This window comes from Miscanthus floridulus, chromosome 19, assembly GCF_019320115.1.
Source record: "Miscanthus floridulus cultivar M001 chromosome 19, ASM1932011v1, whole genome shotgun sequence".
Taxonomy (NCBI): Eukaryota; Viridiplantae; Streptophyta; class Magnoliopsida; order Poales; family Poaceae; genus Miscanthus; species Miscanthus floridulus.
The window spans coordinates 111,561,345-111,584,567 of NC_089598.1; the positions used below are offsets into that span (position 1 = coordinate 111,561,345).

At 46.2% G+C, this 23,223-nt stretch overlaps 1 protein-coding gene and 1 pseudogene across 1 annotated transcript; both read left to right on the forward strand.

The window, feature by feature from the left end:
- The first annotated feature begins 3,629 nt into the window (after positions 1-3,629).
- LOC136526628 (disease resistance RPP8-like protein 3) lies at positions 3,630-5,248 on the forward strand. Its single transcript, XM_066519236.1, has 2 exons — positions 3,630-4,383; positions 4,917-5,248. Exons 1-2 carry the CDS (start codon positions 3,630-3,632, stop codon positions 5,246-5,248), a joined length of 1,086 nt encoding a protein of 361 aa, XP_066375333.1.
- A 5-nt stretch (positions 5,249-5,253) lies between these two features.
- On the forward strand, positions 5,254-22,168 carry LOC136526629 (putative disease resistance protein RGA4; annotated as a pseudogene).
- The last annotated feature ends 1,055 nt before the right edge of the window (positions 22,169-23,223 follow it).

Below are 23,223 nucleotides of genomic sequence, written 5' to 3' on the forward strand. Positions count from 1 at the left end.
TGTAAGTCAATCTCGTGTGCGTGTCGTCTTGGGTTAGTCCAGCGCGCTAGTGGCATCTCGCCGTGAGTTTTGCTGGGCCTGTATTGTGTTTCTTGAATTCTCCCTAACGAAACACGTGCTACGCACGTTCTCGAAAAAAAAAGATATTGAATTAACATTTTGAGTGCTCGGTGTTCATAAATTCAAATCAGAGGGATCTTATCCAATCGAGAAAAATATCGATTCAGAAAAGTTGAACTGTTTAAACACCTGCGAGAAGTGCTCTTTACTAGTTGTCTGTTACTGTTACATTTATCAAGTATTTTACAGGGCTCTGGATGTTTCTTTGCAGCTGATACAGGAAATTTACTTTTATCTCTACTCCGCCTTCTTTGGTGACTATGGCACTAGAGGCTATCTATAACCTTTTCATCATTAACAAATCTGGTGGCCTTATATACTACAAGGTGTGTTCCTAGTATCCCCTTTCTCTTCTTTATTGAGATATTCTAGACCTCGAGCTGTCAACCATGTCATCTGAAGAACCTGCACACTCCAGGACTATGGTTCAACAGGGAGGATGGATACCAATGCCAGTCTAAGATTAGCAAGTCTCTGGCATTCGATGCATGCTATCTCCCAGCAACTCTCCCCTACCCCTGGCTGTACTGGCATTGATTTCTTACAAGCTCATAACTTTGATCTCCATTGCTTTCAATGCCTCACAGGTATGTAAACTGCTTAACAGTTCATAGATCTGGTCTGCATCCTATAATTCTGAGCTAGTGCATACTTGGTGTGTGTGGGCACACTTACTGAATCAATTAAGTTTTACAAGCTCTGATTTAAGTATACAGTAGGTCGTAAACTTGAACAATTTTACTTTCCCCCCTTCTACATGTCATTGATGTTGCATATAGCACCAAATCATATATGGTTATGTGCTGACCATTACATGTGTGGGAATACTTCCATTATCTACTATTCCTTTGCCACTCAAGTCAGAATTATGGCAGCGCTAAGTAGCAGTGTTTTTAACTAAGGAACGGCAAGATTTTGTAGCATGTGAGATTTTTTTTCGGGGAAGTGAGGGCTTGAATGCTTATGGTAGAAAATGGAGATTTTGAAACATATTACAGTCCATTTGCAAAACAATTGTTGGAGCCATGGATAATTTCATTTGAACCATTGTGCAGCTGGGGTAGATTGATTTATCTCTAGAGTTAACTTATGCTGTTATCTTTTGGTTGTTTGAGATTGTGATCTATAATCATTTGAACCAAATTGGCCTGTTTTCACGTATAGTATATCCTCTGATTGCTTCACTTGATTCAGGGACAAAAATTTTCGTTGCATGCGAAACTGGAGATCGAAATATGGAAATGCTGCTGAAAGTGATTTATGAGCTGTACATGGACTTATGTTTTGAAGAATCCGTTCTATGAGATGGAGATGCCGATTCGGTGTGAGCTGTTTGATCACAACCTGGCTCAGGTGATCCAGAAGGACCGTGTTGCACTTCTGGGTCGGTCAAACTCGAAAACTATGCATCCTGTACTTTCCCTTTTTCTACATTATTACCCTGGACTTGCTCTGCCGGAACTCTAAGTTCCACGAGTGCATAACCGATGACTTGGATAGTGTGTTGCTCGCTTGTAATCTTCTTTTGATGTAAATGGGACGTAGAGCTTTGCGTGCATAAATGTAGCCGCAAATAGCAACTCCATGGAAAAAACAGCTTTTGTTCTAGCATGTTTTGCCTGCGAGGAGCTTGAGCATGCCCGCGTGATCAGTGATCTGGTGTTCCTCGTTGGGGATCAATGTTCAGGTGACCAATGGTCTATGTTCTATCGTAGGACCAGCAGTGCCATGCCACCAGCCTTCATATTTGGTATGTGGCTTCTGGTTTCTGAAAGATGGAACAGGCTGTGCTGTGCTTGTGCAGTACTGTCTGTGATGATCCATCTCAAGCTACCAGCAAATTCAATGCTGGAGTTCAAGTGAAATGGATGTTATATATCGCGTTCAAATGCACCTGACCTAGTAGCACTAAAAGATGGTTTTCTTGAGATCTCCGGAGCACAATGAGATACAAGTGCTTCAGGCCCTACAACCTCCGACCAATGTCGAAGCTGTGCACGTCGAGGGTTATCCAGGTGAATATATCTTCCAAGCTGGTGGTTTTCTGGTACAATTTTGTCATTATTAACAGAAAACTGAGCATTGAAGGGTGCCGGAACATAAGTGATTGCAGATTGGAACGTACAATTTCTACATCCAACTTACGTACCTGCTTCCATCAGAAAAAATAGAGATTGCACATTATTGCAGAAATGTAAAATCAGTACGAATTGCACACTTTGAAGATTCAACTTCATCCCTTGAAGAACTGAAGGTGTACGTACAATTGTCCAAACATCACACATCTGTTGATGCCATCCATATATAAGAAAACTCGAACTGAATGACGTTTCTGGGAACCTCGGAGAGACGGAGTGATTGTAGTTCCGGCCTCACCATCGTGCATCTATATCGTGTGACGATGTGGCATCCATCGATCGGCCTGCAAAAGTTGAGCCTTTCAGTATGACTAATTAACCTGCGACCACACGTCCACCCAACACCACCTACCTCCCGTTCCACTTCCAACAAGCAAGCAAGGCAAACGCGCAAAGCTTCCATGGCGTGCTCTCGAGTTGCTGAGCAAATCTAAATCTAGAAAGGGAAATGATTTGTGAGAGAAAAGGCAAGAGAAGAACGAGCTGCTCCTCTCGGCGCTGCGGCACCGTTCGGTCCGGTGGTCATCGTGCTTTCTGAACCAGCATTGTGGAGCGCGACGAACAGGACCTCATTTGTAGGCGTATCATTATTCCGGCCTGAGGGAGACCGGAGACCAAAGGCACGCTGCCATAGCCATAGCTAGGAAGGCGAGGCGAGAACATCTCGCTCCCTTTGCGCGTCTGGGGGCTGGGGCGGGGTGAGTTGACCGAGGCGAGGCCGTCGCAGCTCCGATCCGAGCGAGCAAGGGAATCGGGATCTAACAGAATCTTCGTCAGCCCTTGCAGTGGTAAGCCCCAATTAAACTAATCCCTTCATTCATCGTCGCATCTAGTACTACATTTGTAGTCAGGCAAAGCAAATGACTTTGTTGCTGCAAGCTTATTATATTACCACAAGCATATTAATTATTTTAGCATGGCAGCATCAGAACGGACCAGCTAGCAGTGGAGGAAAGCCAATCTCCTCCGTCGGACACAGATTCTTTATTCTTACAAACCAGTCTGTATAAGCTGACCAGCCTCGCTGTCTTCACATAAACAAACAAAACAATACTAGGCGATTAGTAAGTATCTCCGATTACTTGCACCGTGCCGTTCTAGCAAGTGACCCCTACAGTTGTTGCCTTGCAAATTAAACAAATGGCATAATTAAGCCGCTGCAGCAGTTGGGTGCATCTGACATCACCAAACCTCTGTCTTAATTTAATTGCTTTCCTTCATGTAAGTCCCTGCGTTGTACTCATATGTAAGATTGACATGCAAGTTCCACGTGTTCAACTCCAAATGACTGATAAAGATTGACTTCTCTAATGCTCAACTGAGTGCGCTCATCTCTTATATTATTTGGCCAGGACAAGGCGACAAGCCAGGATGAGCCTATCCAAGGCTATTGGAGTGATTGGTAGCATCAATGAGTTTGGTAACTTGTTCCAGTTGGTCACATCTGCTGTCTCATATATGCGTTCCAAATGGAATGGATCACAGGAGAAACAACAACTTAAACAAGAAGATCTACTGCAGTTGCATAGTGACCTTCGACGCCTTACTGATACTCTACCGGCAATGTACAACCTCATTGATCGAGCAGAGTGGAAGATCCATGTACCCTCTATGGCACAGCTCCTTCCAAACCTCAAGGATGCAGTGTATGATGCGGAGGACCTTCTGGATGAGTTCAGATGGTATAAGCTGAAGCTGGAAATTGAGGGCAATAACGATGCATCCCAGATCTCTTCTTTCATTGACTTCTTTCACAGTGTCACTCATGGAAGCTTCAACAAAGTGACTGATATACAGACCAGGTTAGATCGTCTTTCTGCCCAGCTTGAGAAGATGGGCATGCATGAGGCAACTCCACGGTTTGACAAATCGGTCAGGCCACCGACCACATCTTTCCGCACTGAGCCAAACATACTTGGTCGAGACAAGGAACTGAAGGAGGTGATGAGATTGTTTGGTGTACCAGCACCAGACCATGGTAGCAGTAGCAGGTGCAGGTCTACTTCCAAACGGAAGAGAACTGCTTCTAGTGCAGCCGATAGTACTGAACCAATAAGGATACCATCTGTTCCTGTTTTGCCAATAGTTGGAATCGGGGGTGTTGGAAAAACTACTTTGGCCCAAGGCCCGTTGTTGGGCGAACGACGACCTCCTCGACGACTCCGATGCGGAAGAGGTGCAGACCACCTCCATGACCCCCTACCTGGACGCGGTTCGTCAGGAGCCGCAGCCGCCGAGGACGTCGACGCTGCCTGTGATGTCCCTGCCGCACACTCAACCTCTGACGTCGGGCCGTGGCGGTGCGGCGGCGGGTCGCCAGGATGCTGGGCGAAGGCGGGGGAAATGCAGTCGACCGCGCCCACAGCTGATGTATGGCATGCCGGCTCGGCCAGTGGAGGGCCGCATCCCGGCACGCCAGCGCCGTGGACGGGTCTCCGCCCCCAACGCCGACGGGTGGCGGGATATCCTCCACCGGCAGGAGACGCGACCAGCGGCTGCCTTAGCTAAGCCACGAGGGCCCGCAAGTGGAGGCCAGCCGGCGAGTCGTCGACCACCGAGGCGCATCCCGGCAGATCTTCTCGGCAAATGCCTCAATTGCCTCTCCTCCGCGCATAGGGTGGCAACCTGCAAGCTTCCCCAACGATGTTTGTGGTGCAGGGGATTTCGAGACATTGCGCGCGACTGCAAGCAGCCAAGGCGCTTGGGCTCTCGGAGCTCGGGCGATGCAAGAGCCATGGGTCGCCAGCCGTAGCACCCCGCCTACTCCGCTGGGGCGGCGGACCATGGTGGCTCGCAAGACTCAGGTAGGGTCAAGCCGGCCAACGCCGTTCCTACCACCGGTGGTCGCCGGCGCCGAAGGCGGAGGCGTCACGGGCGGTCGGCAGGGGCAGCACAGACACCTCCGCCCTCCACCTCAGTTGCTGCTGAAGCTCAGCCTGGGCACGGTGAGCTGTCCAGCGAGACGGGCAGTGTCCAACGTGACCCGTTGACGCTGATGTTGTACCCGGATGTCACGCATGGTCGCGACATCACGGAGGACCCGATGCTAGAGGAATTTGTAGCCTCACTCGCCAGTAGTCGGATCGTCGCGTGGCCTTCTCTTGAGCGCCAGTTGTTAGCTCCGGTGGCCCCCCAACTACAAGATGAGGCCCCGGTAGTGACGCCCCCCAAGCTGGACAATGAGGACTCGGCGGCTGTGGGCTCCTGTGCGTTGCGGACACCACCTTCGCGCCCCATTCATTGGGCCGTAGACTCACCGAACCTCATGGTGGACGCTGGCCCTCCTAGTTCACCGCCGGTGGATACCCACCCGACCGAGGACAACGATGACTCTGCCAAACGCCGCCTCGATAGCTTCATCAACGAAGTGACGCATAAGAGGGACTCTCAGCCTCCAAAGCAGCCTCCTGCTAAGCCAGTGATGTCGTGGTGCAGCAGGCAGTTGGCGGCTCAGCCCCTCTCTCGAGTACCTGCTTCCAAGCGAGGTGAGGTGCTGATCATGCAGCGTATGGGCTTCACCAAGGGTCCATCAACGTCATTCGCGTCGGAGCTGGCGGCCTATGACAAGCTCTTCGGCGACCTGACTGGGTCTGAAGCCAAAGCGCTAGACGAGCTCTTCCCGGCTGTTCGGTTCAGGCAGCCGCGAGGACGCAAGTCCACCTCCTAGGTCACACCATTGTGTCGGTATTAGTTGTTTCCTTTAATGTAATATCGAATCTAGAGGTCTTTTGCTAGGATAGTCCAGCTACGGCTGTGTTAGATTGACCTCCTTCAGCGCTCGATACAAGCGTGTTGTATGTTTGTCTAAACTCTTCTACTTAATCCAATGATACGCAAAGCCTTTGCATATTCGAGAAAAAAAACTTTGGCCCAAGAGATCACTACACTTCCAAGTGTTAAATCCCACTTTGACAATAATATCATTTGGATTTGTGTCTCGGATGACTTCGATGAGGAGAGGTTTACTAAAGTTCTCATAAAATCTCTATCTAGAAAAGAGGCAACGGCCGATAATTTAGACGATCTTCAACAAGTTCTTGCTGAAGAAGCTGGGAAAAAAGGTTCTTGCTCATTCTTGATGACATTTGGCCTGCTGCCTTGAATGATGGGTAGTGTTGGAGGAAATTTTGTGCACCTCTCACAAAAGTACTTAAGGGAAGTATGTTGCTGGTGACCACTAGATTTGCAGAGGTTGCTGATATAGTGGGCACGATGGAGTCCTTTGTATTGGAAGGCTTGAAAGAAGATGTACTTTGGGATTCTTTCAAACTATGTGTGTTTGGGTCTGAGGATTCTCACATTGATCCACAGTTAGAGCAGATTGGTAAGAGCATACTTGTAAAGCTCAAGGGTACTCCTTTAGCCGCCAAAACTATTTGGAAGGCTGTTACAAAAGAGCCTTACCTCTGCACATTGGAATGATATACTAAACAACGAACTGTGGCAAATTGAACAAAAGGAAACCGACATTTTGCCAACTCTTCGGTTGAGCTACATGTATCTACCTTTCCATTTGAAGAGATGCTTCTCATTTTGTGCTGTATACCCCAAATATTACAATTTTAAGAAGGCTACTCTAGCTGAAATTTGGGTGGCAGAAGGATTTGTGGAACCTCAAGGTAGCATTCTGAAAGGATCAAGATACCCAAGAGGGGGGGGGGTGAATTGGGCTAATTCTAAATTTTCTTGCAATAATTAAATCCTACGGTTAGCCCAATTAACCCCTTGTGCCTAGAAAAATGTTTCTATTAATTTAACGCACAACGGACTTGCAACCTATGTTCTAAACTTACTCTAGCATGGCAATTCTATGAATGTAAAGACAAGTATTGAATTGCTCAAAGTAAATGCTCAAAGTAAATGCTCAAAGTAAATAGAGAGAGAGAGGAACGCGGCGATGTTTTGCCGAGGTATCGGAGAGTCGCCACTCCCCACTAGTCCTCGTTGGAGCACCCGCGCAAGGGTGTAGCTCCCCCTTGATCCGCGCAAGGATCAAGTGCTCTCTACGGGTTGATTCTTCGACACTCCGTCGCGGCGAATCACCCAAAACCGCTCACAACTTGAGTTGGGTCACCCACAAGCTCCGTCGGGTGATCACCAAGCTCCCAATCACCACCAAGTCGTCTAGGTGATGGCGATCACCAGGAGTAACAAGCACGAACTCTCACTTGACCACGCGAAGCCTAATAAGAAGATGGATGCACACTTTGCTACTCTTGATTCACTAATGAGGCTACTCTCTTGGATTCTCAAATCTCAATCACCTCACTAGGACCTTGCTCTTCTTGACACTCACAAACATCTTTCTCAGCTGTTGGAATGAGCAAAAATAACTCCGCACACGAGTGGAGCTTCTATTTATAAGGTAGCCTGAAAAACGAACCGTTATGAGCTTCTGCGGGGTGACCGGACGCTCCGGTCATGTTGACCGGACGCTCCGGTCAGTTCAACCCGCAAACCAGTGTTTAAGTGTTGACTGGACGCGGGCAGGGTCCGATCACCACTGACCGGACGCGTCCGGTTGCATTAAACCCTCACTGGATGCTTACTGTACTCGACCGGACACTGAACCCCAGGGTCCGGTCAGCACTGACCGGACGCGTCCGGTCGCAGATTCCCTTTCTAGAACCTTACTGGAGTTGACCGGACGCTGCCTCTCAGCGTCCGGTCACTTGACCATTCCAGCGTCCGATCGCACCGAACGCAATTACCTTGATCAAATGTACTGACCAGACCCTGCGGCCAGCGTTCGGTCGCTCTGGAGCCAGCGTCCGGTCAGTATTTGACCCTCCATTCACTTCCAACTCTCGATCATATGTGAATGAAGTTTGCTCCATAGGATCATAGGGCTGTTGTGGAGCTACCTAGTGCTAGTTTTAACAAGTGTGCACCACACCTAACTCACTAGACTCACCTAGGTCAAGCTACCCGTCCATACCCCCTTAATAGTACGGCCAAAGGAAAAACAAAGTCCTTAACTACTCTAAGTGTCTCTCCAACTCCAATCGACACTTAGAACTAGTTATCCTTAACCTTGTCGTCCATCCTTTGAAACCGAAACGATTTCCATCGTAGGGGCATGACCACCTCGATTGCCCAATTGATCTCCATTACCATGACCTAACTTAATTGCTTCTGCAAAACACACGTTAGTCATAATAATTTTATATTGTCATTAATCACCGAAATCCAACTAGGGGTCTAGATGCTTTCATTCTCCTCCTTTTTGGTGATTGATGACAATACCACCTCGAGTATGTGAAATAGTGAGGTTTTTGACGGGCTTTGTTCATATAAGCTTTTGTCATTAAGAACAAAAGAGTTAGGCAAGCTTATATGACCCAAGCCAACACAATGTACTCAAAGGATATGAATTAAGCAAGAGTACAAGTAATAAAGCTCATTTGCATCGGAGTATAAACACGGAAGCAACGGCAAATGAGCATAACACAAATGATATGACATATAAAGGAATTCAAAGTAGAGAGCACACATGTCATATATCACAATCATGTAGATATCACTATCACATAGATATAATAGTATGCATGAAAGTAAACACACGAATGCATAATAGTAATAGTGTATCACACAAATAAAGCTCCAAATGTATATAATAGACTAATAGCTAATTAGGCTCCCCCTAAACGTCGCTCCCCCTGAGTCTACATACTCGAATCCTCTCCCCCTTTGGCGTCAAACACCAAAACCTAAGGGTCGATCGGCGGAGCTGCAGCGGACGAGCCAGGCGCTGAGGTACGAGGGGCAAGCTAGAACTGGGCACCATCATCATCTGACCCTAAGCTTTGTACTGACTGACCCTCTGTGGCAGGAAGCGTCGCTGAAGCGGTCTGGGTCTGAGCTAGGGTAGGTACTGCCTGTGAAGCTGCTAGAATATCTGTTATAGGATCTGAAGATGCGATAGAAGATGGGAGCCTCTGAGTAGTCATGATGACTGGAGCTGCTGTAGAAGGACCGACGACATGCATATGTGGCAGTGTAGGCATGCCTATCAACTCGCTGAAAGATGCTCCAAGACTCCTGGAGACTGACGTGTTAGGCACAAAAAGCGAGGATGACTGCTCTGGTGTGAAGCCCATCTGAAGTGGTGTGAAACACGGGGCTAACACTGGCGAGGATAACCACTAGGACACCTGTACTGTGGGAGAGGCAAACGGAGCTGGAGGCTGTCCCTGACTCTGAAGCCCACTAGGCTGTACTGCTAGAGTCGTCGTAGTGGTGGCAGGCTGAGCAAGCTGGGGCAAAAGCTGTGGCTGTGGGCCCCAAGTGCTGTTACTACATGCTGCATAAATCCCATAAGCTACTGCTGCATGAGTTACTGCTGCTGATGCATCTACTGCTGCTGCTGCTGAAGGAGCTGCTACTGCCACTGGAACTCATCCTAATGAGCCTGAAACTGTGCAAAGTTGGCAGCGGTCTCCTGAGCCTGTCGTGCCTGATCCTGCTGCATCCGCTCAAGAATAGCAATCAAAGTGGGGTCCATCTGTGGTGCAGGTGGAGCTGAGCTGGAACTGCCGGCCTCTGCATCATGTCTGCGTGGAGGCATCTGAGGAATAGGCCAGTAGTCATCATCCGAACTGTCACTAGACTCGGTCCTCTCCTCCTGAGTCTCAAGCTGCTCCTCCTCAGTAGCGGCTATGCCTCTGATAATCTCGTTCTGCTGAGCTACGAACTCTGGTACATCTGGACGATGGCTAGGCTGAGTGGGTGCCTGTGGTGTGCTGTGCCTGATCCTCTGTGCCATGTTATAAGCTGGAAACTCTATGGTGGCACCTCTGTACTCGGCAACCATCTCTGGGGTCCTAACCTGCACAGCCTTAAGCATCAGGAATGTGATCCAATGTGCATATGGAAGCTGCCTGCGACCCTTGAAGCCCTCAGCTATAGTATCCTCCATCTCTGATAGAAGGAGGTCCCAAATGTCGAACACGGTCTGCTGCATCAGGGCGTTGAGGAGCCAAAGCTGGAGACGAGTCAAGCCCTCTCTGTATCCCAACCTAGGAAGTAGTGTCCTCCTAATGATAGCCTCTAGCACTCGAGCTGTAGGAGTAAGATCACTAGGGTTCCTCCTCGACCCTTCACCAAAAGGCTCCTTGAAGCAATGGCGCACAAGATCTGTAGGGGGCACCATACCACCATGAGGACGCCTGGGAGGCTCTTGCTGTCCATAACACACCTCATGTAACCTGACAGGCTGCTCCTGTAGGCTCAGTATCTCCTTGGCCCTAAAACTCATCACCCTGTAGTCTCTGCCTCTGAATGCAAAGTGTATGAAGTTATGATACGGGTCAACATAGAGCGAAGCATAGAACTGCCGAACCCAAGATGGTACATACAATCCTGTCCGACCAATTAGATCTGTCAGCCCTGGCAAATATGATAAGTAGGGGCGAATATGCTCTCCAGCTACGCTACAATAGCCTCAATACTGCAGACTCTCTGAGATCGGAAGACTACCCCACTGTTCAGATATGTATTATAGAAGTCTTCCTGGAGCGGTGTATAGAAACCCTCTGCTACTCTCTCATCTCTCCTCAGAGGAAACCACACCTCAAACTCTACAAACCTCAGCTGTCGGACCTGCTTGGCCGTGGCGGCCCTCAAGTCAAGATGGGTCACTAGAGGCAGACCCTGTGGTCTAGGCGGTGGATGTGATCCCCTCCACTGAGTCGGTGGCCTCGGTGAGACTAGAACACGGGAACGACTAGAGCGGTGTAGTAGTGGCTGGGGTGTCTGCTCGGTCTCCTCGACCTGCTGGCCCTCCTCACCCTCCTGAGGCTGCTGTGACTGCTGTCCCTCCTATGTCTCCTGAGCTGGCTGTGGCTCTGGTGGTGAGGGCTGCTGCTGTGACTCCTCCTGTGACTCCCCCTGAGGCTGAGGATCCACAACAGGAAGACGTCGTCCTACCATCATAACAGTTCCAGCTGGACTACCATGAAGACGCTCAATCTGCTCAAGTCTGCCCTGCGCGTCTGGTGCCAGATGATCTGCAATGACAACTCCACTGTGGGTACCTCCTCTCTCGGCATGCTCTACAGCCTCAGCGACTACTGCTGCTCTCGCTGTCTCTACATCAGGATACTTGCGCTTCTTTGATGTAACATGCTTCGTCGCCTTGCCTTTGGTTCCTGTGGGCAAGCGAGGCGGGGGCCTCCAATCGTCATCTCCTGGACCACCACCAACGTTCTTGGTGCGAGCCATCTGATCTAACAAGAGAAAAACTACTACTGACAAGATCAACTGTCCACTGACACTTTCAAGGCTTGGCCTCGATCCGTACTCGCGAGCTTGGCTCCGAGTTAACTGACAACTGTACCTGTCACCTCAATGGCACCGACTCACTGCGCGATGGAATAGATGGATATACAAGTAAATACGATATATCTAAAAGGTGTGAAATCCTATGAGAGCAAGCAATTTAGATGCAAAATAGAAATGAATGGCTTGCTACCTGATGAACCGACGATCCGATGAAAAGAGAAGTGACATGCGGGGGGGACACCGGGACCGCTAGGGTTAGGGTTCACGATGAGCGGTGAATTGACAGCCCTGGATGCAATTGAAGTCAATGCTATGACGAATTGCTAAGTCGCGGCAAGATGGAAATTTGGATTGCTAGGGTACAAGCAGGGCCTTACCGACGCTGGACGTGGACTGCACTGCCGTGGAGGAGACACGGCGGCGAGGCAAGGAGCGGCTCTGGCGAGGCTTGCGTGGATAGGCGCCTTGGGAGCACGGGGAGACACGGTGTGGCTTGGGGAGGTGCTGGCTGCGTAGGACAGCGGTGGCGAGCGGCTGCGGTGGCGCTCGGTCGTGGTGGCACGGCGGCTGCGGGGCTCGGCGGCTATGGCGCGGCAAGCTGGCGCGGCGGAGTTGCGGCGGCGTCGGCGGCTAGGGCACGAATCGGATGGGGCAAAGGGTACGGCCGGATTAGATTAAATAGGGTCCCCCGACGTGACAAGAAAGGAAACAGATAAAGAGTCCTAAAGCCGCACGAGATCTACTGACCGGACGCTCTAGTGGTAGCGACCGGACGCTACTACCCAGCGTCTGGTCGATTCCAGAGAGGTCCAATTCCTCTGGAATCATGACCGGACGCGTCCGGTGGTCCATGACCGGACGTAGGCAGGGTCCGGTTAGTTGCCTTGAACGCCATGTAGATCGATCGGACGCTGGAACCCTTCCTGACCGGACGCACAAACGCAGAGTCCGGTCACTCCTTCAGCTTCTGTTCACCTCCTGTGAACTGACCGGACGCTGGACTGCAGAGTCCGGTGCAGCGTCCGGTCACTCTTTTCCAGCAAATCTTCAATGTTCCTCCACGCTACCTATTCCCAATCAAGTCCCAACATGAATAAGATCCAAATAAACACCAATTGGGACTGATGTGAGTGACCTCTCTCAAACCCTCAAGTTTTTCAAAATATTTTGCCTTAGGCTATAATTCTTTTTAAGAAAATAGGCAATAAGAGGGCAAAAGGAACAAAACGACAAAACAACATCCAAGCATATGCAATACTTGTAAGTAAATCTAGTTGCTTGTCAAGTTTGATCCAAGGTTAAGCTTCTTCACATGCTTTTCGGCGGTTATCTTAACCATGTTAGACACGCCCTATATGCATTACCAAAAATTAAACATGTTGTATATTACAATGAATGCAAGGGAGAACACAAGCTCAATTTTTAGTGAAGTTACTAAAATCAAGTACATTGAGCTCACTCCGCAATCTACAAAATGTAGCCTCATCTAGCGGTTTAGTGAAGATATCCGCTAATTGATCTTCGGTTCTTACACCTTCTAGTGATATATCATTTTTAGCAACATGATCTCTTAGAAAGTGATGGCGGATATCTATGTGCTTGGTGCGAGAGTGTTGAACTAGATTATTTGCAAGTTTTACCGCACTTTCATTGTCGCACAAAAGAGGTACCTTTTCTAGAACTACACCATAGTCTAGCAAAGTTTGTTTCATGTATAAAATTTGTGCACAACAAGCACCCGCGGCAATGTATTCCGCTTCGGTGGTGGACAAAGCCACACTATTTTATTTCTTGGAGGACCAAGACACAAGTGATCTACCAAGCAAATGGCACCCTCCGGATGTGCTCTTTCTATCAACTTTGCAACCGGCATAATCCGAATCGGAATAGCCAACTAATTCAAATATAGCTCTTTTGGGATACCAAAGGCCAATGCTTGGTGTGTGCTTAATATACCTAAGGATTCTTTTTATGGCAATTAAATGTGTTTCCTTAGGATTAGCTTGAAATCTAGCACACATACATACACTAAACATGATGTCGGGCCTAGATGCAGTTAAATATAACAAGCTACCAATCATAGAACGGTAGAGAGTTTGATCAACCGGGTTACCTCTCTCATCTAGGTCGAGATGTCCATTGGTAGGCATTGGTGTCTTGATTGGCTTACATTCATCCATCTTGAATCTCTTGAGAAGATCTTTTGTGTATTTCTCTTGAGAGATGAAAATGCCTTCTTTCATTTGCTTGACTTGAAAACCAAGAAAAAATGTAAGTTTACCAATCATTGACATCTCAAACTCCTTCGACATTAATTCACTAAATTCTTTGCATGAGTCTTCATTTGATGATCCAAAGATGATATCATCAACATATACTTAACAAATGAAGATGTATCCATCAAGCTTCTTGGTAAATAGTGTGGTGTCGACCTTCCCAATGGTGAAGCCCTTCTCAATGAGGAAGTCCCGAAGGCGCTCATACCAAGCTCTTGGGGCTTGCTTAAGTCCATATAGTGCCTTGGACAACCTATAAACATGATTAGGATATCTAGGGTCTTCAAACCCGGGAGGTTGATCAACATAGACTAGTTCATTAATAAAGCCATTTAAAAATGCACTTTTTACATCTATTTGATATAGTTTCATTTCATGATGTGATGCATATGCAAGTAGGATACGGATGGCTTCTAATCTTGCAACCGGTGCAAAGGTCTCTCCAAAATCCAAACCTTCAACTTGGGAGAACCCCTTTGCAACTAGTCTTGCCTTGTTCCTCACAACGACACCTTGATCATCTTGCTTGTTATGAAACACCCACTTTGTTCCAATGGCTCTTACACCTTTTGGTCGCTCTTCAAGAGTCCAAACTTCATTGCGAGTGAAATTGTTCAACTCTTCATGCATGGCATTGATCCAATCGGATCTTTAAGAGCTTCTTCTACCTTGGTAGGCTCATAGCAAGAGACAAAAGAGTGATGAGCAATAAATGAAGTAAGTTTTTGAGATCGAGTCATTACACCCTTTGATGGACTCCCTATGATGAGATCTTATGGATGATCTTGTAGGAGAGGTGTATTTCTTCTATTGACTACTTGAGGAGGAGGTTGTGGAGCATCAATATCTTGTGCTTGTACCACCATTTGCTCATGGGAGATATGAGTATCTTTATTTTCTACTCTCCCATCTTTTTCACCATCTTGTGGCACACTTGATGAATAAGGTTGATCAATGACTTGTACATCATCTTCATCATCTTTTGGCTTGATGTCTCCCACCGGAATATTCTTCATAGCCTCCCTCAATGGTTCATCACCTACATCATCAAGATTCTCATGTGCTCCTTGGGAGCCGTTAGATTCATCAAATTTCACATCATATGTTTCTTCAACCAAGCCAGTGGCATGATTAAATACTCTATATGCTTTGGACTTTGATGAGTAACCAATAAGAAAACCAATATCACAATGTCTTTGGAACTTCCCTAGGTGTTGCCGCTTCTTGTAGATGTAGCATTTGCAACCAAACACCATAAAGGAGACGTCCGGCTTCTTCCCATTGAGCAACTCATAAGGTGTCTTGCCAAGGAACTTTTGAAGGAATAGGTGGTTGGATGCATAACATGCGGTGTTGATTGCTTCCGCCCATAGAGCTTCGGGGGTGTTGTACTCATCAAGCATAGTTCTTGCAAGAGTGATCAATGTCCGGTTCTTCCTCTCAACTACACCATTTTATTGAGGAGTATAAGTTGCGGAGACTTCATGTTTGATTCCAACTTCATCACAATAGGCTTCAATGTTTGTGTTGTCAAATTCTTTTCCATTGTCACTTCTAATCTTTTTGAGCTTCACTTCAAATTCATTTTGAGCTCTCTTGGCAAACTTCTTGAAACAAGATGCAACTTCAGATTTGTCATGAAGGAAGAATACCCATGTATACCTTGAATAGTCATCAACGATCACAAGACAATAAAGATTTCCTCCCAAACTCTTGTATGTTGTTGGTCCAAATAAATCCATGTGAAGGAGTTCTAGCATTCTTGTGGTTGACATGAAAGCTTTGGTTGGATGAGTATTTGCAACTTGCTTGCCGGCTTGACATGCACTACAAAGCTTGTCCTTTTCAAACTTCACATCCTTTAACCCTCTCACCAAATCATTCTTCATAAGCTTCTTGAGTGAGCTCATCCCAACATGAGCAAGTCTTCTATGCCATACCCACCCAAGTGTTGTTTTGGTGAATAGGCAAGTCTTCAAATTTGCATCTTTGGAGGTGAAGTCCACAAGATATAAGTTGTTGTATCTAAATCCATTGAATATCACTTGATTATCATCTACCTTGGATACAACAACCTTCTTCTCGGTGAACAAGCATTGGAAGCCAAGATCACATAATTGTTCAACGGATAGCAAGTTGAAGCTCAATGAAGCAACATATAGCACATTGGAGATGGAATAATCATTTGATATTGCCACTTTGCCCAATCCTTTAACCTTGCCCTTTGAGTTATCTCCAAAAGTTATTTTCTCTTGTCCATCTACCTCTTCATCTAGTGAGGTGAACATACGAGGATCACCGGTCATATGTTGAGTGCAACCACTATCAATAACCCAATGACTTCCACCGGTCTTGTAGTTCACCTACACACAAGAGATTTAAGCTTTAGGAACCCAAACGCGTTGAGGGCCCTTCACCTTCTCAACAAGTGACTTAGCCACCCAAATCTTCTTAGGCCTATTCTTGTTAGGGGGTCCTAAGAACATGACTTTCATCTTTCTACTAGAATCCTTTCTAAGCATGTAGTGAGCATTGAAAGCAAAGGGTCTAGCATGCTTAGGCAAGGGTTGTGGCGGTGGAGTTTGGCACTCATGAGCAAAGTGGCCTTCTTGTCCACACTCAAAACATCTCTTTGGCTTTGGCTTTGGCTTTGATTGTTGTTGTTGAACTTGAGCCTTCTTCTTCTCTACACTTGCCACATATCTAATGCCACTTCTATCCATCTTCATGACGGTGTTCATGAGTAGCTCACTTTGGAGGTGCTTGCCTCTAGCAAACTTGCTCAACCCAATCTTGAGATGTTCTTTCTCCATCTTAAGCTTCTTGTTCTCTTCCTTGAGAACATCATTGTTCTTCTCTTTCTTGAGCTTCTTGTTCTCTTCTTTGAGCTTCTCATTCTCAAGGATCAACTCTTCATCGTGATCAAGAATTTCTAGCCCAATGGTGTTGTGGCTTTTCATCTCTTCAAGATCTTTTATGAGCTTTTCATTTGCATTCTTGAGCTTGACATATTCATCATAGTCATTGCACTCAACCACTTTCTTGCCTTTGCCACTAGTTCCTTGCTCAATGCTCACATCAATTAAATCATCACATAATGTAGCTATATCAATCTTAACAACATGGTTAGTAGCATCATGTGGCTCATTTGGTAAAAAATTTTTAGCAATAACAAGAGTATCATAATTGATCTTTAGAGTTGTATATTCATCTTTTAGCTTGTTGTGGCTAGTGATGAGCTCATTGCGCACCCACTCAAGTTTATCATGTTTATCTTTAAGCTCTTTCTTAGAAGATTTGAGCTCCTTGAGTTTGGATGATATAGCATCATTTGTTTCTTTAAGCTCATCATTAGTCTTTTCCAATATATCACATTTTGCTAAGAGTGAATCATTTTTAGCATCAAGCTTTTCATTTTTAGCACTACTCTTTCTAATGATCTTAGTGTATTTTCTTAGTATTTTGACAAGATCATCATATGAAGGTGAATCATCATCATCGCTATCGCTATCACCATCACTAGCTTGCTCATCATCACTACTATCATCATTATTAGTTACCTTGCGTTCACCCTTGACCATAAGGCATAGGTGTGTAGAGGATGATGGTGATGGTGGCGGTGAAGATGGAAGATCAATAGCAATAGCGGCCACCTTCTCATTGTCACTATCATCATCGGATGATCCACTAGAAGAATCAATGTCCGTGAGCCAATCACCGACGATGTAGGCCTTTCTACTCTTCTTCTTCTTGTAGAAGTCCCTCTTTTTGCCATCTCTCTTCTTGTATGGCTTGTTCTTTTTCTTCTCATCTTCATCTTCATTGCTTGAGTCATCTTTCTTGCCCTTGTTCTTGTTCTTGAACTTGTCTTTCTTGGGCTTTGTGCATTGATGAGTTAGATGGCCAAGTTCTCCATAATTGTAGCAATCCATCTCAGAGATTGGCTTTCTTCTTGAGCTTGTGAAGAACTTCTTCTTCTTGCCATCGAACTTGATGCCACTCTTGTTGAGCTTCTTTACCATCTTGGCGGTCTTTTTCACCATGAGAGCAAGACTTTCATCATCAGCTTCTTCATCACTTGAGCTCTCATACTCAAGTCTTGCTTTGCCCTTATCTTGGCTAGCTTTGAATGCTAAGTCCTTCTCTTTCTTCTTTGTAGAGGATGAGCCATCTTGTGACGTGATGTGCATGTACATCTCATGAGTATTGATCTTTCCCAAGATTTGTGTCGGTGTAGCGGCGGAAAGATCACCTTGATGTAGCACGGTCACAATATGCCCATATTTGTCAATGAGGAGGACACTCAAGATCTTTCTCACAACGTCGGATGGTGACATTTGAGTAAGTCCAAGCCCATTAACTTCCTCTACAAGAACATTCAAACGTGAATACATCTCATTAGCATTTTCTTTGGGAAGCATCTCAAATGAATTTAGCTTTTTAATTACAAGAAAAATAGCGTTCCTCACGCTCACTCTTGGTTCCCTCATGGAGCGCACAAACGTCAGACCATAGTGTATGGGAGTCTTTGTGGTTCCTTACGCGATTGAACACATCTTTGCAAAGGCCTCTAAAGATGGTGTTTCGAGCCTTTGCATTCCACTTTTCATAATTAACCTCATCGCCTTGTAAGTTAGTAGCATCCCGAGGTTTTAGGAAGCCTTGTGAGGCGGCTCTAAGTATACCAACGTCTAGAGCTTCTAAGTACACATCCATGCGGATTTTCCAATATGGAAAGTCATCTCCCTCAAAGATAGGAGGAGGTCCATCCCCGTGAGACATCTTGCTCAAAGCGATTAAGCTTAAAACGTGAGCACGAGGCTCCGATACCAATTGAAAGGATCAAGATGCCCAAGAGGGGGGTGAATTGGGCTAATTCTAAATTTTCTTACAATAATTAAATCCTACGGTTAGCCCAATTAACCCCTTGTGCCTAGAAAAATATTTCTATTAATCTAACACACAACGGACTTGCAACCTATGTTCCAAACTTACTCTAGCATGGCAATTCTATGAATGTAAAGACAAGTATTGAATTGCTCAAAGTAAATGCTCAAAGTAAATGCTCAAAGTAAATAGAGAGAGGAACGCGGCGATGTTTTGCCGATGTATCGGAGAGTCGCCACTCCCCACTAGTCCTCGTTGGAGCACCCACACAAGGGCGTAGCTCCCCCTTGATCCGTGCAAGGATCAAGTGCTCTCTACGGGTTGATTCTTCGACACTCCGTCGCGGTGAATCACCCAAACCCGCTCACAACTTGAGTTGGGTCACCCACAAGCTCCATCGGGTGATCACCAAGCTCCCAATCACCACCAAGCCATCTAGGTGATGGCGATCACCAAGAGTAACAAGCACGAACTCTCACTTGACCACGTGAAGCCGAATGAGAAGATGGATGCACACTTTGCTACTCCTGATTCACTAATGAGGCTACTATCTTGGATTCTCAAATCTCAATCACCTCACTAGGACCTGGCTCTTCTTGGCACTCACAAACGTGTTTCTTAGCTGTTGGAATGAGCAAAAGTAACTCCACACACGAGTGGAGCTTCTATTTATAAGGCAGCCTGAAAAACGAACCGTTATGAGCTTCTGCGGGGTGACAGGACGCTCTGGCCAGTTCAACCCGTAAACCAGTGTTTAAGTGTTGACCGGACGCTGGCAGGGTCCGATCACCACTGACCGGACGCGTCCGGTCACATTAAACCCTCACTGGATGCTTACTGTACTCGACCGAACGCTGAACCCTCAGGGTCCGGTCAGCACTGACCGGACGCGTCCAGTCGCAGATTCCCTTGTCTGGAACCTTACTAGAGTCGACCGGACGCTGCCTCTCAGCGTCCGGTCACTTGACCATTCCAGCATCCGTTCGCACCGAGCGTAATCACCTTGATCAAATGTACTGACCGGACCCTGCGGCCAGCGTCCGGTCGCACCGGAGCCAGCGTTCGATCAGCATTTGACCCTCCATTCACTTCCAACTCTCGATCATATGTGAATGAAGTTTGCTCCATAGGATCATAGGGCTGTTGTGGAGCTACCTAGTGCTAGTTTTAACAAGTGTGCACCACACCTAACTCACTAGACTCACCTAGGTCAAGCTACCCGTCCATACCCCCCTTAATAGTACGGTCAAAGGAAAAACAAAGTCCTTAACTACTCTAAGTGTCTCTCCAACTACAATCGACACTTAGAACTAATCATCCTTAACCTTGTCGTCCATCCTTTGAAACCGAAACGATTTCCATCGTAGGGGCATGACCACCTCGATTGCCCAATTGATCTCTATTACCATGACCTAACTTAATTGCTTCTGTAAAACACACGTTAGTCATAGTAATCTTATATTGTCATTAATCACCGAAATCCAACTAGGGGCCTAGATGCTTTCACATTCCACCTCAACATATCGGTGAGCAGTACTTTGAAGACCTTGTAAATCTGTCCTTCCATAAACTCCGTGGTAAATATGTAATACATGACTTGATGCATGACATGGCGCTTCTAGTGTCAAGGACGAATGCTTCATTGTAAAGAATACAAGTGGGATAAAAGAAGTTCCTCCAAACGTTCGCCACCTATCAATACTATCAAGCAGTGGTGTTGACTGTTCTGACTTAATGAGTCTATGCAAGCACACAAAGCTGCGCACCCTGCTTTGCAACAAGTATGTCTGGAGTGAGCCTTTATCTTTGATGGTTAGCTGGTTTCATGAACTTGGATGCCTGCGTGTTTTCTGTTGTGCCTTCAAACTGAGACAATTACCAGAGAGGATAGGCAATCTGAAACATCTCCGGTACCTTGAAATATCCGGAAAATACCATTTCAATGAAGTTCCTTCATCATTCTGGAGCCTCTATAACTTGCAGATTTTGTATGCCAGGAAATGCACATTTCAAAGATTGCCCGACATAGGTGCCAGTAAGCTGATCAATCTGGCAAAGTTTGAATCACGTATTCTTCAAATGGAAGTCGATGCTGTGAAGTTGGGAGAGCAAATTGGGTTCATAAACAATTTTCCAGATATAAAATATTTGGTTTTATATAATCTAGGCGCAATAAGCAAGGATCATGCAGCAAAGCTGGAACTTAGGAAGAGGAAAGATCTTACTGGTTTGACTCTGAGTTGGTTTTCGTTCATATCTCGAAAGTTCAATGAGATAGAAGTGCTTGCAGAGCACAATGAGATAGAAGTGATTCCATTGCACAATGTGATAGAAGTGCTTCAAGCCCTACAACCTCCAACCAATGTGAAATTTGTACGCATCCAGGGTTATCCAGGTGAATATTTTCCAACCTACTTTTCTGGTTCTGATGGACTCAATGCCATGCCATTTTCTGGTATAATTTTGTCATCAGTAACAGAACTGAGCATTGAAGGGTGTCAGAACCTAAGTGATTGCAGATTGGACGTACCTGCCATCAGAAAAATAGAGATTGCGCATTGCAGAAATGTAAAATCAGTACGAATTGAACACTTGGAAGATTCAACTTTTTCCCTTCTAGAACTGAAGGTGGACAAGTGTCCAAACATCACATATCTGTTGGCCCTGTCCATAAGAAAACTCGAACTGAAGAATTATGGGAGCCTCGGAGATAGCAATGATTGTAGTTCCCTCACCATCTTGTCATCATCATTAACAGAACTGAGCATTGAAGGGTGTCAGAACCTAAGTGATTGCAGATTGGACGTACCTGCCATCAGAAAAATAGAGATCGCGCATTGCAGAAATGTAAAATCAGTACGAATGGAACTCTTGGAAGATTCAACTTTTTCCCTTCAAGAACTGAAGGTGTACAATTGTCCAAACATCACATATCTGTTGGCCCCGTCCATAAGAAAACTCGAACTGGAGAATTCTGGCAACCTAGACAGCATCGATTGCAGTTCCCTTACCATCTTGCATCTATCATGTGACCATCTCACATCCATGGACCTACAAAATTGGAGCCTTCCATTGCTACAGGAGCTCAAGATCAGTGGCTGTCCATGTCTGATATCTATTAGAGACTCTGAACAGGTACCCACTGACCTTTCCCTTGGCTAGCTGGGCCAGACGACGCAGCACTGGGAAATTCCCGTTCCTCACTCACCTAACTACCGAATGGTGCCACAAGCTGGAAAGTCTTGATGGCTTCCTAACACATGAATATCTCCCTGCCATCAAAGATCTGACCATTTGGTATTGTCCACGTCTCAACTGGCAAAGTGGAATGATGTTGCCGTCCTCCATCCAAAAGCTCCAGTTAATTAATTCTGGGAATATCTCTCGCAGCTGCCTGGTGAGCCACACATCGACATCCCTGCAAGAACTAAGTGGCTAAACTGGAGTGCACTACTGGAAAACTGAACTTTGCCGAGTGCATGAGACTTTGCCGAGTGCTTTTTATCGGGGCACTCGGCAAAGCAATATTTTGCCGAGTGCCGCACTCGGCAAAATAAAACACTCGGCAAAGGTGAATTTGTCGAGTGCCAGGCACTCGGTAAAGCCTGGCTCTCGGCAAAACTGGGCTTTGCCGAGTGCCGCGGCACTCGGCAAAACTGGGCCGGCCCGTGACGGCGGCCACCTACCGTCAGATTTTGCCGAGTGCCTAACGGCTGGCACTCGGCAAATATTTTTTTTAAACTTATTTTGCCGAGTGCCAGCCCCAAGGACTCGGCAAATTTTTTTTTTTAAAAAAAACTTATTTTGCCGAGTGCCTCCTAGGCCGGCACTCGGCAAAGCTCACTTTGCCGAGTGCCCCGCATGGCACTCGGCAAAAAAAAATTTTTATTTTGGGCCCAATTTTTTTCATGGGGCCTTGTGACAGTATTTCAAACTCTATTTTTAAATTTGGGGCAATTTTGACTTTTTTTTATATATTTCATTAGTTTATTTCGTTTCGTCGAATTTTTCGGGATATTTCAAATTTGAACTGAAGGTACATGGAATAATAGACTTTGGTCATCCAAAAATTGATACTCGTGATATTTAGGGTATGTTTAGGCCGTATCCAGGAATTCACATGAAATCTCGAGCATCTCGTTGACGTAACATGTCGAGGTACTTGCCGGAAATGTGATTTTAAATTATATAAAATGCAAATGAAGTCCGAAAATCATGAAACTTGTCGAGGCGTCGTGTTATCGTATGTGGAGGCTGTGGTAAAAAATTGAGAAGGTTTCGAGCAAGTTGTGACGTCGGATGCCAAAAACCCAGACATCTCCACATGTGATCACATGTCGAGATGTCCTAGTTTGTAAGCATCGTACGTGACAACGTGTACCAAACCTTCTGAAAATTTTATCATAGCCTCCACATACGATATCGCGACATCTCAACAAGTTTAATGATTTTCAGACTTCGTTTGCTTTTTATAGAATTTAAAAACACTTCGCATGCGGTCATGTTTCGTTAACAATATG